General features: G+C 36.3%; 1 protein-coding gene across 1 annotated transcript in view; it reads left to right on the top strand.

The window, feature by feature from the left end:
• CERKL (ceramide kinase like) overlaps positions 1-14,227 on the top strand; it is a 58,859-nt gene extending 44,632 nt beyond the window's left edge. Inside the window, exons 6-13 of the mRNA XM_064451746.1 lie at positions 5,655-5,729; positions 7,175-7,352; positions 7,633-7,701; positions 8,045-8,073; positions 8,148-8,256; positions 11,204-11,300; positions 12,527-12,702; positions 13,511-14,227. Of these exons, the coding sequence (XP_064307816.1) occupies positions 5,655-5,729; positions 7,175-7,352; positions 7,633-7,701; positions 8,045-8,073; positions 8,148-8,256; positions 11,204-11,300; positions 12,527-12,702; positions 13,511-13,592 (815 nt within the window). The 3' untranslated portion in view covers positions 13,593-14,227. The remainder of the gene's footprint in view (positions 1-5,654; positions 5,730-7,174; positions 7,353-7,632; positions 7,702-8,044; positions 8,074-8,147; positions 8,257-11,203; positions 11,301-12,526; positions 12,703-13,510) is intronic.
• Positions 14,228-15,555: the final 1,328 nt, after the last annotated feature.

Genomic DNA, 15,555 nt, shown 5'->3' with positions numbered 1-15,555 from the left:
ATACATTTTATGGTTTATATTAAAAAAAAAAATACTGTGCACACAAAACTGCTTTGCCTCTTCTTTACTTTTACAGACCTGCAAATGTATGCATCTCTCTTGAAAGATCCTCTTGCTCCATTAACTTGTACATGCATCTTGTAATGTGGGTTTTTTGTCTGTTTCGGGGTGTGGGTATGTCCCTTCCCCTCCCAGTTTTTGCATTTGCCCTTCTTGGAGTATAATTTGGGCCAGGCAGGGAGGCTTAGCTAGAATTTATACAGGCAGGATTGATTCTGGACTGGTATATAAATCACTTCTCTTTAAAAGAGATGGGGTATTTTTGCATGGACACTACCCTCTGGTATGGATGTTGATGTGACTACTTGATGTAATTTCTGAGAGGTTTTTAACTAGTAAGGAAAAAATTCCTGCAGCCAGGTGAACAGCAAATTGTTCTTTTCAGTTTTCTACAAAAAAAAGCGAAAGTTGCTTCCAAACTGAGCAAGCAGGTTTTAAGTGCTCTGACCTCCTTCGCACTTCTAAAAGCAGCATTAAGACAGGGACTAGTTGCTTGTAAAAACACAAGATTACACCTTGTAAACCTTGGAAATGTATTGGTAAAAGATACCGTAATCTCAAAGACATGAAGGAAATTAATTTCAGTACAGCAGTTGGACCATCACTTACCAGTTCAGTTCCTGTGAATAGCTTGATGGTGTTGAGACTGAATCTCTCCAGCACTTGACTCCATGCTGTTTGGGTGTGCGTAGGTCACTGTGCCTCATCGTTAGTGTTTACTGTCTTCAGTTTAAGGCAAATACATCATGATCAAAAAGGATTTGTAAACTCAAAAGTATGCTGTATGGCTTGTTACACAGAATGCCACAGCCTTTGTTAAAAGACGCTGACAACAATTTATAGAATGATAGCATGAGAAATTGCTTACTAGGTTCTTAAAAATCATCTATAGAGTATTTTATTTCCATATTATTGATATTCCAAAAAGTAGTCTGTTAGGAAACAGGTACGTGTGACACTTGTGTACATGAAGAAAATGGAACTCAATGGTCAGTTAATTCCCTCCCCCCCACCCCCACCCCCCCGCCCCGCAATCCATTGTACCAAATTATTGGGATTCTTCAGCTGTGTAAAAATAAAAACTGTATTATGGGATAGTGTTATCTGAGTGGCTTAAAAATCTGGGTTTAGCCTTTATTATTTGTAGTTAAGACAGCATTTTGAAGTTTCAGCCAACTGGTTGGGAAGGAGCTCCTCTTGAAACAGTTTACCTCCTGAAGAGAAAGGTCCACAGGGGAGTGTGGTTTTAGTGAAATACTCTACTGAGCTGCCTTATTCTGGTCCAAACGAAATGGATGAGATGTGGGGAAGCCTGCAGTTGTACTGCTGGCCATTAGCAGGAGTGTTTGTTGCTATGGGAACTACTGCTAAGAAACTGTACGGAGGGGGAACGGGAGAAAGGGGAGGGGGAACTGGAAGGACATTAAAAAAAGCTATCCAGTTGTTACAGAACAAGAGACAATCTATATCTGATGACTGGGAACCCTTTGGTCCTAAATGGTTCATTTAAATAAATTCATGATTTCCAATTAATTCAGAAAATAAAATATTACTGAGGGACTGTTAATTTCTGTGATATTTCAGGCAAAGAACCAAAATGTTGGTGCAGTTTTCATCAGAATTTTAGCTATGCTTGACTAGGAAGTCATTACATCACATTTATCTGTTTGGATGGGGGAGACATTAACAGCCTTATGAATATTCATGTTGTCTGGTTAATTAAGTTAATTGTACTGCAGAAGTGCTTGCACTTCCAAGGACAATTTTTTTCTCTACAATTTCTGTTTGGTACCTTCATCAGTCATGCTTTACATGACCTGCAGATACGTTGTCCTTACTGTGAGGCTTTTGCACATTTCATAGGAAGGAGGTTGTAGAAGTTGTTTGTAATGTCAGGAAAAAAGGTTAATATTTTGAACATTTATTTTTTGAAAAATAAAATCTTTGTTTTTGTTTAAAAGTATTGGTGACAGAGATGGTGGAGTTCTATGGATGAAACCTTTTTACAGTAAATTCAGTAGTTGGAGTGGGATCTAAAATTGAGACTGTTAGTAATCTGTGAGGGGTGCAAGCCCAGACATGAGCATCAAAGAAGGTTATTAGTCTTCAAAGTAATACAACAGTGTTCAGGAAAACCATCTTGTTATTGGTAGATAATATTCTGAGCTTACCTAGGGGAGAAAGAGGCTTAGATGACTTGGGAAGATGAATAATGGCATTAAACCCACTATTATTGAACCACCACTTAAATCATCAAAGCTTATATTCTAACAACAGCTTTCATTGTTTCAGCTCTGTTTATAATCTTTTTTTTTTTGTGTGTGTGTGTGTGTGTGATCCTGCTCGTATAGGACTTAAGTAATGACACACACGAGACGTGCTGTTAGGCATGTATTAAGAGTTTTTTAGAGGAGGTGATGGTACTTGCTACCGCAAAAACGTGCATACTCTAGATCTTCAACTTGTGGAAGGGTGGATGCATTACTTATATTTTTGAACACAACCAGAATTTCTTTTATTTTCCCAGGAGTCATGAGAGGGTAGGGGTTTGCCTTGTTTACTTCTGCAAATGTTAATGAACTCCACAGATTTAAGAGAAGGATGCAATTACTTGTGCCTATCCTGTTTAGTAAGAATGAGATTTCACTTTCATTAAAAGTCAGTATGAAGATTGGTATTGACTTCAGCTGTGGTCATCTGTTATCTTGCTGCCCTCTGTATTGATAAATTACTCTTATTTAGATGAGGAATCCCACTTTTAAGACATACCAAGCCTGATCTTCAGAAGTATATTCCACGTTGTGCTCTTTTATTAGTTTGATTTCAAGGACAAAGGAAAATATTTTTTCAGAATAACAACCTCCTTGTTAATTTACAGGAAATAAACACAATTTGCATGACTTGTAATGTTCCTCCCTTTGTGTGTATGATTTCCTTTGTTTTGGAGAGACAGGTTTCCATAAAAGTTGATAAGAGTTGAAAAAATGTAATTGAAGGAAATATTTGGGTATTTTTGAGCTACTACTTTAGGTAGCATCACTGGCTAAGCAGAATTAGTTGAATCTGGAGGTTAAATTTTGTAAGTCATTCAAACATGAAATTATGTTGGGCATATACTTGTATTATTCTGTGAAGAATTGCTGTTTAGGTCAAACCTAATTTTTTTTGGTCCCTGAATTTTCCTTATAGAACTGCATTTTATGTTCACTGAATTGAAAAAGTCAGTATTTTGCATAATAAATGTTATCTAGAGCTACATTTTTGCCTTTTCTTTTTTATACGTACTGTACAGAAAGGGAAGTTCAAATTACTTTTAGTTGAGTTGTTGTATATGAGTTATTGGATATAAATGATAAAAATTCTAATATTCTTAATAAACTGGACTTCCTGTTAGTCTGTCTAGAGAGACTTTCTTTTGGGAGGAAAAAGCAAAGACTTGCATTTAGCTTTTGAAGTTGTCAGTTTATTCTTCTTTCAACGGACTTCATAAACCCAGTTTGCTGGGTTTATTTAAACATTGCAGTTTTTTAGGAAAAGGAGGAAAAAATTAATAGTATGGTCACCTATAAAAATCTGAGAAATATGTGAATGAAATTACTGGGTTTTTAATTATTTAGAGAATAAAACTGTACACAACCTGATTTCTTCCATTGATGTACCACTGGAGAGGTAAACTTAAAAGAATGTTTTGTATCTGTTATCTTAATAGAAGTACCTCACTTATTTCCTTCACGTAGTAGGAACCCTGAAAGCCTTACTCAGAGCTCCTCTCTCTGACATTATGAAGGCTTTCCATGAGTTTCTGAGTATTCTGAATTACTTTCAGTGTCTAAGGTGCTCTAAGGTCATAATAGGTACTCTGTGAGATACTGAGATACAATTCCCAATTATTGCACAAATTTTAATTCAGAGACATTATTGAAAAAAGTGAAGCATGTACTCCTGAATAAGAATGAAAAGATGCCTTTAGACATTTGTAACTATGAACATCAGTCTTTCCAAATCTAGTAATTTTTTTCTATCACTAACGTGACATCAGAGGTTGCAGAGGTTTTGGATGAACATAATTTTTCAGTCTGGTATGTGATGCTTTTAAAGTGCTTATTTAAATATTGAGCACCTGTTGTTTGAAAAGTGATAGTCTTTCCCTTTCCTCTCTTCTCTCCCTCAGTTTTGAAAGACAAGTTTAAACGCTTCCATAAAACTTGGCCAAAACGCAAATTTAGCATCCAGAATTGTCTGTCGCTGCTGTAACATATTAAATAATTCAAGCAACAAGAAAATGATTTGAAAATCTAACTGAACTCATTCCTTTATGGAATGTTAGGTTCAAAATCATTCTTTTGTAGTTTTTGTTCTTTTAATTAATCAGTTATTGAATTATTCATTCCTTAATCCCTTAATGACATGAAGAAGCTCAGTATTCTACCTGCTTGGTGGCAGGCCCTGGTTCTTTATTTTTGCAGAACTGAATCCTATGGCCCTACTGCTTGGCTGAGAAATGCCAGAGATGTGATCAGTGAAAAAAATCAACTTAAAATTCTATTAAAACCGCATCCATTTAGGAAAGATGCAACCATTTCTTGTTCTGGAGTTGTAAAATAAATTGCTGCTTAAAAGTCAGCTGATACACAGATACACAATGTCCTATGCATGAAAGCAGAAGGACAAAATTTACACGTATATCCATGTTTCTTACACAGGTAAAGTGGCTTGACATATCAGTTGCCACCAAACATGGGTCTCCAGAACCGTGCTTCTTTCCTTTACAAACTGACACCTATTTTCCACTCTCTCTTCCAACTCCATGCTCACATTGCTAGTTCTTGACCTTTTTTTCCTGTTTACCAGCTGATTTTACTACTCATTCCCTTGTTTCAAAATAATCTCTTCTATCCAGTGACTAGTAGTACAACTGGTCTGCCAATGTTCAGGCAATGACAAAGACAAGTTAGATGCGTCAGTTTTAACACACTGAATGCAAGTCAACAATTCGTCAGACAAATGTCAAATTCTCCGTTCTCTCTGTTTTTCAGTCATTAATGTGTTCTTGTAAAGCTGATGTGCAGTAATTTTATTCGCTACTGCATCTAAGAATCTAAAATGTAGCCTGCAAGAGGCCCAGCAGCTATCTTAGACTAGATCTAGTAGAATTTTGTCTGGGAAACATACAGTTTTACACTGGCTGGGTATTGCATTATTTTTCCAACTTGAAAATGTTCCCCAAATATATCTTCTTAGAGAATCTGCCTTCTAGTACAGTTCCTCAGTACAGCAAGTATAGAAGAAGTGATTTTTAGGGAGACAGTTAAAAAAAATAGGGCAATGTTTGCAAAGCTTCCCCCTCCCTCGTTTTAATGGAACTTATGTATGAACTTGCAGAGAGGGTTTTATAGACCTCTGGAAGTTTTAACGGTTGTAATTTGTACTATTCGGCATTTCTGCTGTTACCAAGGCTAAGTAATTTGTGGGGAGGCTTTCTTCTTTTGAAAATGCAGTAAATGCCTCTGCTCATTCAAAAAATGTTATATGTATTTTTTCTTTCTATTCTGCCTTTCTCTAATTTTTATGATAGTTTGTGTTCACTTTTACAGGTACTACTAATATTTTGGCCCACACTCTCTATGGTATTAAGCATGCAGTGACCGCAACATTGCACATTGTGATGGGTAAATATTTTTACATACATTATCAGATTTTAAATAATGAAGGAACATTTAGACGTTTGCCATAACCAGTGATTTAATAAAGGCATCCCATTACTATAAACTACATTGTAAGACTCTTAAACCCAAATGATTCTATCCTGATTTATAGTGTACTAGAAAGGTTATGATTCTCTGAATATAGTTTAGTAGCAAAAGTTGTGGACCTCATCGTCTGGTAACTAAAATCTGCCATGGAATAATATCTGATTTTGGCATTCATGCGCTATTACTGATGTTCTTTTAATGCGAAAAGTAACCTTTTCCAGACTTGATTATGTGAATAGTGTTACTCTGTGTGTGCTAATATGCAATGATTGGATGCATAATTGCTTGAGTATTTTAATGTAATGTACCTGCTGAGGACAATAGGAAAATATACACGTCCTGCTTGAGAAAGTGGTTAGGATTGGACTTTTCAGGAAAGTATTGTCATAGTTCTGAGAAAGTAGCATTCATCTTTTCAGATCTGTGTGCATTTCTTTTAAATACTATCAGTTTCCATAAAAAAGCTTTATTAGTAGGAATAGCTGTATCCCTTGCCATTTGGTCTGCACATTAAATAGGTTTTTGAATGTGAAAATGTAATTATGTTAAAAGGGAAAACTGGGTTCCTAGTGCAAGCCTTATTTTCAGGTCTTAGGAAATAGTGAATACTTCACTGAGCAATGTTAATATTCCTCTCAAAGCAATGTTTTTTAGGATACATTTCTTTCCCCCCTCAAATAATCAAAGAGAATAATGTGGAGGATCCATCTTGAGTACCTATTTTCTAGACCTTGCAGTCAGGAGTGAAAAAGCCTTTGCTCTATTTCTTAGATAGTAATACACAAGCCTTTACAGGCAAAATCTAAAACTGTCCTTTTTAATAAGAGACACTCAATCTAACAGAAACCACCCAGGTTCTATTACAGAAAAAAAATTATATACCCTATCTTGAACAGAATTAGATGTCTAAATTCTATAACGTTACACATAAATACATTTAAAACCTATATTTCAGAGCTCCCATATCTCTTCCAGTACAATGTTCTGTCATTACACATATTTGGTGAAATTGTTGCAAACACCTGTGAAGTGATACTACATTTTCTTTTATATTAATTGTTGAAAAATTGAATAGAATTGAGTCAGACCCTTTGCAGCCCGATGAAGTAGCTGAATTTTCACCATAACTTTTTTAACATTTTGAAGCATCTGAACATTGTTCTGTGAAATGATTACTTTTATAGTCTTAATTAAATCTAGATTGATTACGGTTCCTGTGAGTAACACTTGACTTCCTAAAGAGGGAAGAGCCTGGAGTTTTTCCCCACAGCTAAACTAGGTGCAAAAGAAATGGTAAGTTGTTTTATGTTTGAAATACAGATGTTATTTGTAATTTCTGATCTTTATCTTTGAAATTTTAGGTCATATTCAACCAGTAGATGCCTGTACTTTCAGTACTCCAAGCAAGCTTTTGCGGTTTGGGTTCTCAGCTATGTTTGGTTTTGGTGCAAGGACTCTAGCTTTGGCAGAAAAACACCGTTGGATGCCCTCCAGTCAGCGAAAGGATTTTGCTTTTATCAAAACACTGGCAGATCTCAAGTATGCCATGAGCTGCTATATTTTTCTAGTATTTCTAATTTTCTTGAGGAAAATGCAATAATTAATTTGCTAAAAGTATAGACAGCAGTAGTTTAACTGTCTTGAGTTCTTAACTGCAGACAGATTTAACTTGGATGTCATGCATATCCCTCTTACAAGTCAAAGAGGAGATAAATTCTGTATATTCAGCATCTCCTTAAAATCACCTTAACTTGCATAAAAGTCTGTCTAGCAGTCAGAATATTGGTTGACATGATAGTAAATATCAATACTTTTCTAGGCCAGAGGAATGTGAATTGTCATTTCTACCTCTACAAATTCCACAGGAAGACTCTAATGAGAATGGCAGGTAAGTAAAACTGAGTCAAACAATTCCAAGGCTACAAAAATATGTGTCTTTGAAAATAAAATTGTAGAAATTCTGAATTTTGTTCAAATTTGGTAATCAGGTAAAACAATCTTTAAAAAAAAAAAGATTAATTTTCACAATTGCAAGCTTGTACCCTTTGTAAAGCATTCCCTATAGACTATAGGGGATTTGTTACAAAGCAGTCTTCCACTCGGTATTACTGATGGTTCAGTTCTGTTAATCCTTTCTTCCATTGAGATTTTACTTTTTTTCTAAAGTGGATGTTGTTTGTATGTGCTAAAATGACTTCAAATTATTTACCTACATGTTTCCATTCTTTTAGAAAGAAGAAAGAGAAAATTAAAAAAAAGGGTGAGTTTTTGCTTTTATGATTATTCAAAAGCAAACTGTGGCTGGTTAATATAGAATTACTCTGTTCTATTTAGGTAGCAAGGATCAATGGCACAAAATTCAGGGTCACTTCCTGAATGTGAGCATTATGGCAATCCCTTGTCTGTGTTCAATGGCACCAAGAGGCTTGGCACCTAATACGAGGTCAGTAGGGGTTTAGAGAATTAGTCATGTCTATAAATTCTGACATCTTACCTTAAGACCTTGGCTTTTCCGAGAATACAAGCCTGTGTTTAGGTAGTCTAGACCCACTGGAATGGGGGAGGGAGCATGGACTGCAGCAGACTCGATAATCCCAGGAACTGTAATCAGTTTTTGGATCAGGCAAATAAGGTCAAGCAGTCTAACTAGAATAATGAGTGGATAATTGCTGTGATTAAATTAGTTGGCAAGTCTGACTTAAGTAGTAGTCATGGAGCAGTCATCTGTCATAGGATTTGGCTATATGTAGAAACTTCATTCTTGGATTTTATTTTATTTTTTCAAATATAAAGGTGCTGCTCATCTTCTGCTTTACAGCCAGCAAAAATGAAGCATGAATCTTTCTCCTGTTATGAAGAACTGAAATTCACACTTGTTTTGTCTTTTTTTTTTCTGTCTTTTTTTAAAAATTTTTTGAAAAAAACTTGGGAAATGCAGCTTCTACATGTAAGGTTTTGGGAAACAAATGAGTATGTAGTCTGGTTGTTGACATTGACTCATTTCGCCTTTAGCTCATTGTCGAAAGCATGCGTTATGGTGATAACACACAGAACGGCTATCAGGTGATAAATATTTGCACTTGATTGTACCTGGAAGCTGACAAAGGACCAGAAAGGAAAGGCCAAAAGATTTGTACTTGATGTGTCCAGTTGACGATTAAGCTGAATAGCAAGTACAAACTTCGTAGTTGTACATGAAATACAACACGCTCCCTCAAAAAAGAGTGTGGAAACTGAAATACTCAAATATCTCTATGTGTGTGTGTATCTATTAAAAAAACCCCAAAAACACCACTCAGGGAGGTTTATGGAATGAGTCTGTTTTGTTTCATTTGGTTATTGTTATGTGAAAATAGATGTGCCTTAGAATTGATCAGGTATTCTTCTTCAAAATTACTGGCTGGTCTAGTAGAATTTGACTTCTTGGAAACAACATAGAAACAAATGTTTTCGATTAAACTGTTATTGAGAAGTTTTCTTTGCTGCAGGGGTCCTGCTAAACCTCACATACCTCAGGATGGTGACCTGATGTTGTTCCCTCTTAGGAAATTACTCTGTTCAGCACTTGGTGTGTTATATACCAGTCAGTAGAAAAATTCTGACAATAATTGAAGAAACCAGTCTTTTTTAGCTTTGCATTCTCTTTCCATCTGTTCTGGCACCCGTTTCTTAGTGACAGGGAATTTTAATGACAACTCCATGCAATTATTGCAGGTTTGAATGACCCTGTTTCTCCCATGGTGTAGTTGCTCAGTGGATCCCCCTATTCTTTCATAGAAGTACATCCTTTTATTTCCTCTTTCTTTTTAAAAATAATCTTAGGAGTGCAGTCAGCTAGTAGGGTAGGAATAGTAGTCTTCAGACAGGTGCTTCATTTCTCATAACGAATAGCATCTTGACTCTGAGGCTTTTCAATATGGGAAACATAAATGTTGCACTAATTGTTAGAGACTCAAGAACCGTTGTGGAAGCGTCAGCTAAACTCAGCTAGGTTTCTTCACTCTGACCTATTTTACCCAAGAGGTTTTTGCCACAGGAAGACATTTGAAGTGGAATGAAAGCTTTGACTGCTGCCTGTAACTCTGGTTATACTTGTCAAAATTGGCAGAAACATGTCAAGATACATTTAACTGTAAAATATTATAAGGAGGCACCTTTTTCAATGTCATCATCACTGTTTCCTAAATCAGCAAAGTAATGCTATGCCAGATGAGTTGTTTAATGGTTATGTAAAAATTATCTTCCTAGACTGTAGTGTATCGTAGCCTGAGCACATTCTTGATGCAGTCATTCAGAAGCCAGAGAACTATGAATGGGGAGAGATCTGTGTTGGTAGGCTGGAAGTATTTTTTTAAAACATTCTTAACACATTTTCCAAGCACACATGTGGAATAAATAAATAAATATGTATGCATATATATTCAGAAGATATGAAATACTTCATCTATATATACAATACAATCTCAGCAGTCATTGTCATGTTCATCAGCTACTCCTGTTGAACATTGATTTGTCTCTATAACTTAAAGGTCACTCACATGATTGCATTGAGATTCATGTTGTTAGCTTCTGCGACAAGATACAGTTGCATCAAGGAATATGTGAATTGATACTAGTTCATTGTCTGACCCAAATTCTCAAAGATGCTAAAATGGTGACTGGATACCTAGGACCATTGAGTATCTGCACTGTAGGGTCCCTTCTTCATTAATGTCTAGTATATGACTGCTTTACCTTGTACAAAATTCCCTTCAGTTTTTAACTTTTATGTGGTCTGTGAAATAAGTAAGTACAGCTGTACTGAGAATTGCTAAGAGAGTTTGAATAGTGGCATAGTAGAAGATCAGGATCTTCAACTTAGGGCAGCATGAGTGTTAATGGAGGAGGTGAAGGAACCCATCCACACTGGGTTGCAAGATGGGGATGGGCTTTCATGCATCATGGGAATAGTTTCTTGGTAAAGCACTGCCCCACAACATTTGTGGTAATCATTATGCTTTGCTGGAGAGAAAAGCGTAAAGATAGTTATGTGAGCCCCAATGTTTAAAAATCATCTGTTAAGTAGAAATACATATTTAAAAAATTATATGTGTTATGTTCAATAAATTCTAGATATTGATAAGGGAATACAGTTTAATTATTACAATGTATGTTATAAATATATAGATGATAAATAACCTCAATTGCCTAGTTTGTATTGATCTATAGAGTGTGTGTGGGGGTATTTTTTTGGCAAAAATATTCAAAAAAGCAGTGAGACTATTCTATTAATCTACTCTTCCTAGCTTTTTTTTGTTTGTTTGTTTGTATAAATCTAGACTTTTGAAGAACCCATTAAACTTCCAAATTAATGAATTTACTTTTGTGAACTAAGTTGGTCTGCTTTTCAGGTTGAATAATGGAAGCATGGCTCTTATTGTTGTACAAAATACTTCTCGAACAGAGTTTATAAAACATTTGAAAAGATATGCCAGCGCAAAAAATCAGGTACTGTTTATTTCTTTCTGGTGATTATAAAAAGAAGTTAATCGTGAAGGTAGACATGCTGTAAGAGTTAATGTTAGCATCCTCATAAGGAGACTTAGCTTCCTGTCAGAATACATTAGTCCCCTTTTTATCTGATTTTTTTTTTTTTAATCACTAGACTAATACCGATTAGCCTATTTCAGCCCATCTGTTGTGGTTTAAATTGTATTTGTGTTGTACCATAGTTTTATGGGTGTAAAGCCCTTTAACCACAATAAAGGAAATGTGTACTGTGTTTAAATTTTGTGTAGTACAGAGATCAAGAATGCAGATGGGGGGGCATCATGGCTCTTTGTAAGAAATAAGTGAAGTCCATTATTTCAGCAGATCACTGCATGCTATGCTGGTTGCAGTGGAATACGACCATTGGTTTTTAGTGGGTATGCATTCCGTCTAGGTCTGAAGGTTTGCAGAACTGTATTTCAAAATTTTGGTCATTATTCTGCTTTGAAGAGCAAAAAGAAGCATCCAAACACGGGGCCTTACTGCTGTCCTAAATACCCAATGCATAGCCTAAGTGTACTGGTACTCAGTCAAACGTTTCAGGATTATGTGAAATGACTTTTACAAGAAGGTTTAGGTTTGAATTAGGTAACTCTTCAACAGTCAGAGAGTCTGGGGGAGAAGTGGGTGACGGTTCCATGTGACAGCACTAACAGCTGCATTTAGGAAATGGTTTATGCTTTCCAATTATGCTTTTGGAGGAAGGCTTTGTTTTTCCCTCTGCCTTTGCAATTAGAAATTAGACGAGGCAATGTGGACCTTCCTTTAAATTTAAGATGACCATTTACTGGAATTCTTAACTAGCCTTGTTTAGGACAGGATTACTGGTAATGATGAACAGAGTACAGGAAAAAATCTGCTTGGATTTTCTCACATTGTGACAGCGTGTGCTATTTTGGCATATGTAAAAAATACCACCTCACCTGTAAACCAAGCAAGTCCAATATGGGAATGCAAATGGAACACTAACATTTTTTCTGAGGCACTATTTAGGATAAAAATAGCATGTTAATCTATAAATGCTAGCTGGAATATATAATGCCTCATGTGGTCAAAGCTAAAGTGTTTCCATTTACTTAAGAAAAAAAAAAAGCAAGCTTTTTAATTTCAAGTAATCCAGTTTGTTGCTAAGCTACCACCTATATCTTTCATCTTCATTTAATATATATCTGTGTTTGGTTTAGTTCAATTTTCCCTTTGTTGAGACCTACACAGTTCAAGAAGTAAAGGTACAACCAAGGCTTAAAAGTGGGCTTGATGCCAAAGAAAATACATATCTGAATGCTGCTTCTGCAGAAAGAAATTACCCTTGGAATATAGATGGAGACTTAATGAAAGAAGCATCAGAAGTTCATGTTCGGTAAGGCTAAGTATTATGTTTATGGACTGTATACCTGTAACAGATTAGTACTGCCATCTTAATTGTATGTAATACAGATGACACCAAAACCGGGTGTAGCGAGTACTGTAAGGACAGTAATTCTGTGTGCTTTTGTGCATTGCACAGTCTGGCCCCTTTGCTATTTTTTGGGCCTCTGCCCTGTTGCCTTGTGCCCGTCTTTGGAAAGCTTTGCTATGACCCACTTGGCCTTTCCTTTCTGGTCCTTCATCAGCTTCCAGCTCCACTTCTCTTCCTTCTGCCTGTTACTTTACCCTTCTGTTTCTTTCTTAGAGGAGAATAGAAGTATATAAAGGTCTGTGACTCCTGGAGGGAGCTCCTTTTGGGATAAGGATTCCTACTTGGAAAGCAGTGTGTGTAACCTTAATAAAAACACATAATTGTTCAACTGTGGAAAACTTAGTACTGCTTGAGAATAGTCTCCATATCTAGGACCAAGGAAAGAGACTATGACTACACAGGGAAATAGGAGGATTGTCAGTGAAATTAAACGGGCAGTGGTCATTCTTCTGCAGGAGTAGTTGAAGGCACAGCGCTCAGAGTAACAGTCTGGTATGTAAAGTAAAAGGCAGATCATGTTATAAGGTATCTAATGTATACTTCTAAAGATGATCTTATAGGAATTGTCAAAATGTAAATCACCCAATTTTATTCCGCACAGTAGTTAATATGTATTCGTTCTCCCCCCCCCTGCCCCCAACCTCCAAAAAGGGCACCCTCATTGCACAAGTTAATGAAATTGATGAAATTTGACTTCCTCACTTCACAGGGTGCATCCTCAACTTATTAACCTCTATGGAGTGAACACTGATGACCTGGAGAGTTCCCAAGCAACGTGCAGTTGCGTATAGAGGAGACACATGGCAAGTTCTGTATTAAAGAATCCTTTTCTCACCTCTGTGCACAGCTTTCCAAGGTCCCAGTCTTTCACTCTCAGAATTCAGTTGTTGTAGCAGAAGCTTAACTGGGATGTTTGTAGTATTTCTGGTTTTAAGTTTTTATCAAGGTATACGTTTTTAACAGGTTGTATTTTACTGTAAAGAAACTGCTAGTCTTAACAAGAAAAATTGAAAACGGATTATATTGGTGACTTCTAAATTTGGGGTTCAAGAACTGTCCATCAGAATAGAAGAAAATTATTTTTTTCTTTAAAATTATTCTAGTTTTTGTAATAAATATGAGATACTTTTGAGTCTGCTGCTGCTATCTGAGTTGTCAGGTAACTCAGTTCAGCTAGAGCTGGTGAGTGGTGGTATGGTACCACCTTATGCTGAAGAATAGTGGCAAAATGTAGATTTATTTATTTATTTATCAAGTACTTCCATTTCTGGGTATCATTTTTAATGTTGCCTTAATGTATTTTCTTTCAAATTGTTTCTAGTCAAACTGTAATACAAAAGAATATGCTGATGTCTTATATGGCTTTTCTTTGTTGAAATGTATTTTAAAGACTACTCTTTGTACAAAATACTTAGTTAAAAATACTTTATTTATCCTAGAACTGAAGTGATATTCAGCATAGTTTTTGTTGTTGCTGAGAATAAAGTTATGATAAATAACATGAAGTTGACTTAATTTTTTATAACTTCCTTATAGCAAATAACATTGTTTTTATAAGTGATGGGTTTGGGTTTTTTTTTGTAATTTACTAAATATTTAATACAATTATTTGAGATAACAGCAAATTAAGACAATATTCTTTCTGGGAACCAGCTTTTGAGATGATGAAAAGTAGCAGACCGGCAAGTTCGTCAGTCTGCAGGGCCATGGGAAAAATGACTGTTTTCCTGTTCACTTGTCTTGAGTCGTTCAGAAGGCAGCTGACAAACACTGGTATGAAAGCTGCATTCCCTTGTGGCTAAGCTCTTTCTTCAGTAAGCAGGCGAGTATAATGGGAAATCCAGTCATTTACGATGTTGTTAAATCAAGGCCCTATGCCTTTACATGGGATCTATAGCTACTCTATTTCATGTGGTTTTAAATACTACTTGTGAAAAATTCTTACCTGTGATAAGTGCACAAGACAAAGGAGTAGTGCACCTGAAGTACCGCGGATGATTATTTGTCTCCTAAGAACAAGCTGTTACTTGTTGGAAATCTCATGCGGTTTCTGTGGGCAAATCTGGTCATTAGTAAAGGCCAAATTCATAGACAATTAAATGCCTGCTTCGCAGGCAATTGTGGTAGGAGTGTTATAGCTAGTTCTGCTCTTTGCACTGGAGTTAGTGCCTGCAGAGTACGATCAGAGTCACAGCGTTCTTTGGGCTGGACGGGGCCCCATCGGGGCTCTAGCCCAACCTCCTGCTCAGAGCACGCCCAGCTATGAGATCAGATCTGGTTGCTCAGGGCTTCATCCTGTCTGGCCTTGAAACCTCCAAGGATGGAGGTGACACAACCGCCCTGCACCCGTGTTGCGATGCCTGGCTGCCTCATGAGGACAATGTTTTTCCTCATGTGCGGTTGGAACCTCTCATTTCAGTTGATACCCATTGTCTGAGTGGCAGCAAGTAGTTTCCAGTTGAACTACTATAATTGATACTATATCACATCAAATATTTTTAATGTGTTAAGACAACTCAAACTAAACTTCCTAAAGTTGTCTAAGAAGGAGATTGCAGCTACTGTTTTTGTTACGTAAGCGAAAATCAACAATTGAATGTACAGCATTCATGTCCTTACTGTGTTGGGGTTCTTTTTAATAAAATAAAGTTGCATGATACTTGATAACCTTGCCACCACCAGGACATTGTACATGCATTTTTTTGTCAACCTGGTTTATAAAGGTAATTGAATGTTGCTTCGTATCCTAAGAAC

Source organism: Phalacrocorax carbo, chromosome 5 (assembly GCF_963921805.1).
Source record: "Phalacrocorax carbo chromosome 5, bPhaCar2.1, whole genome shotgun sequence".
NCBI lineage: Eukaryota > Metazoa > Chordata > Aves > Suliformes > Phalacrocoracidae > Phalacrocorax > Phalacrocorax carbo.
This window is presented reverse-complemented; position numbering and strand designations above follow the sequence as displayed.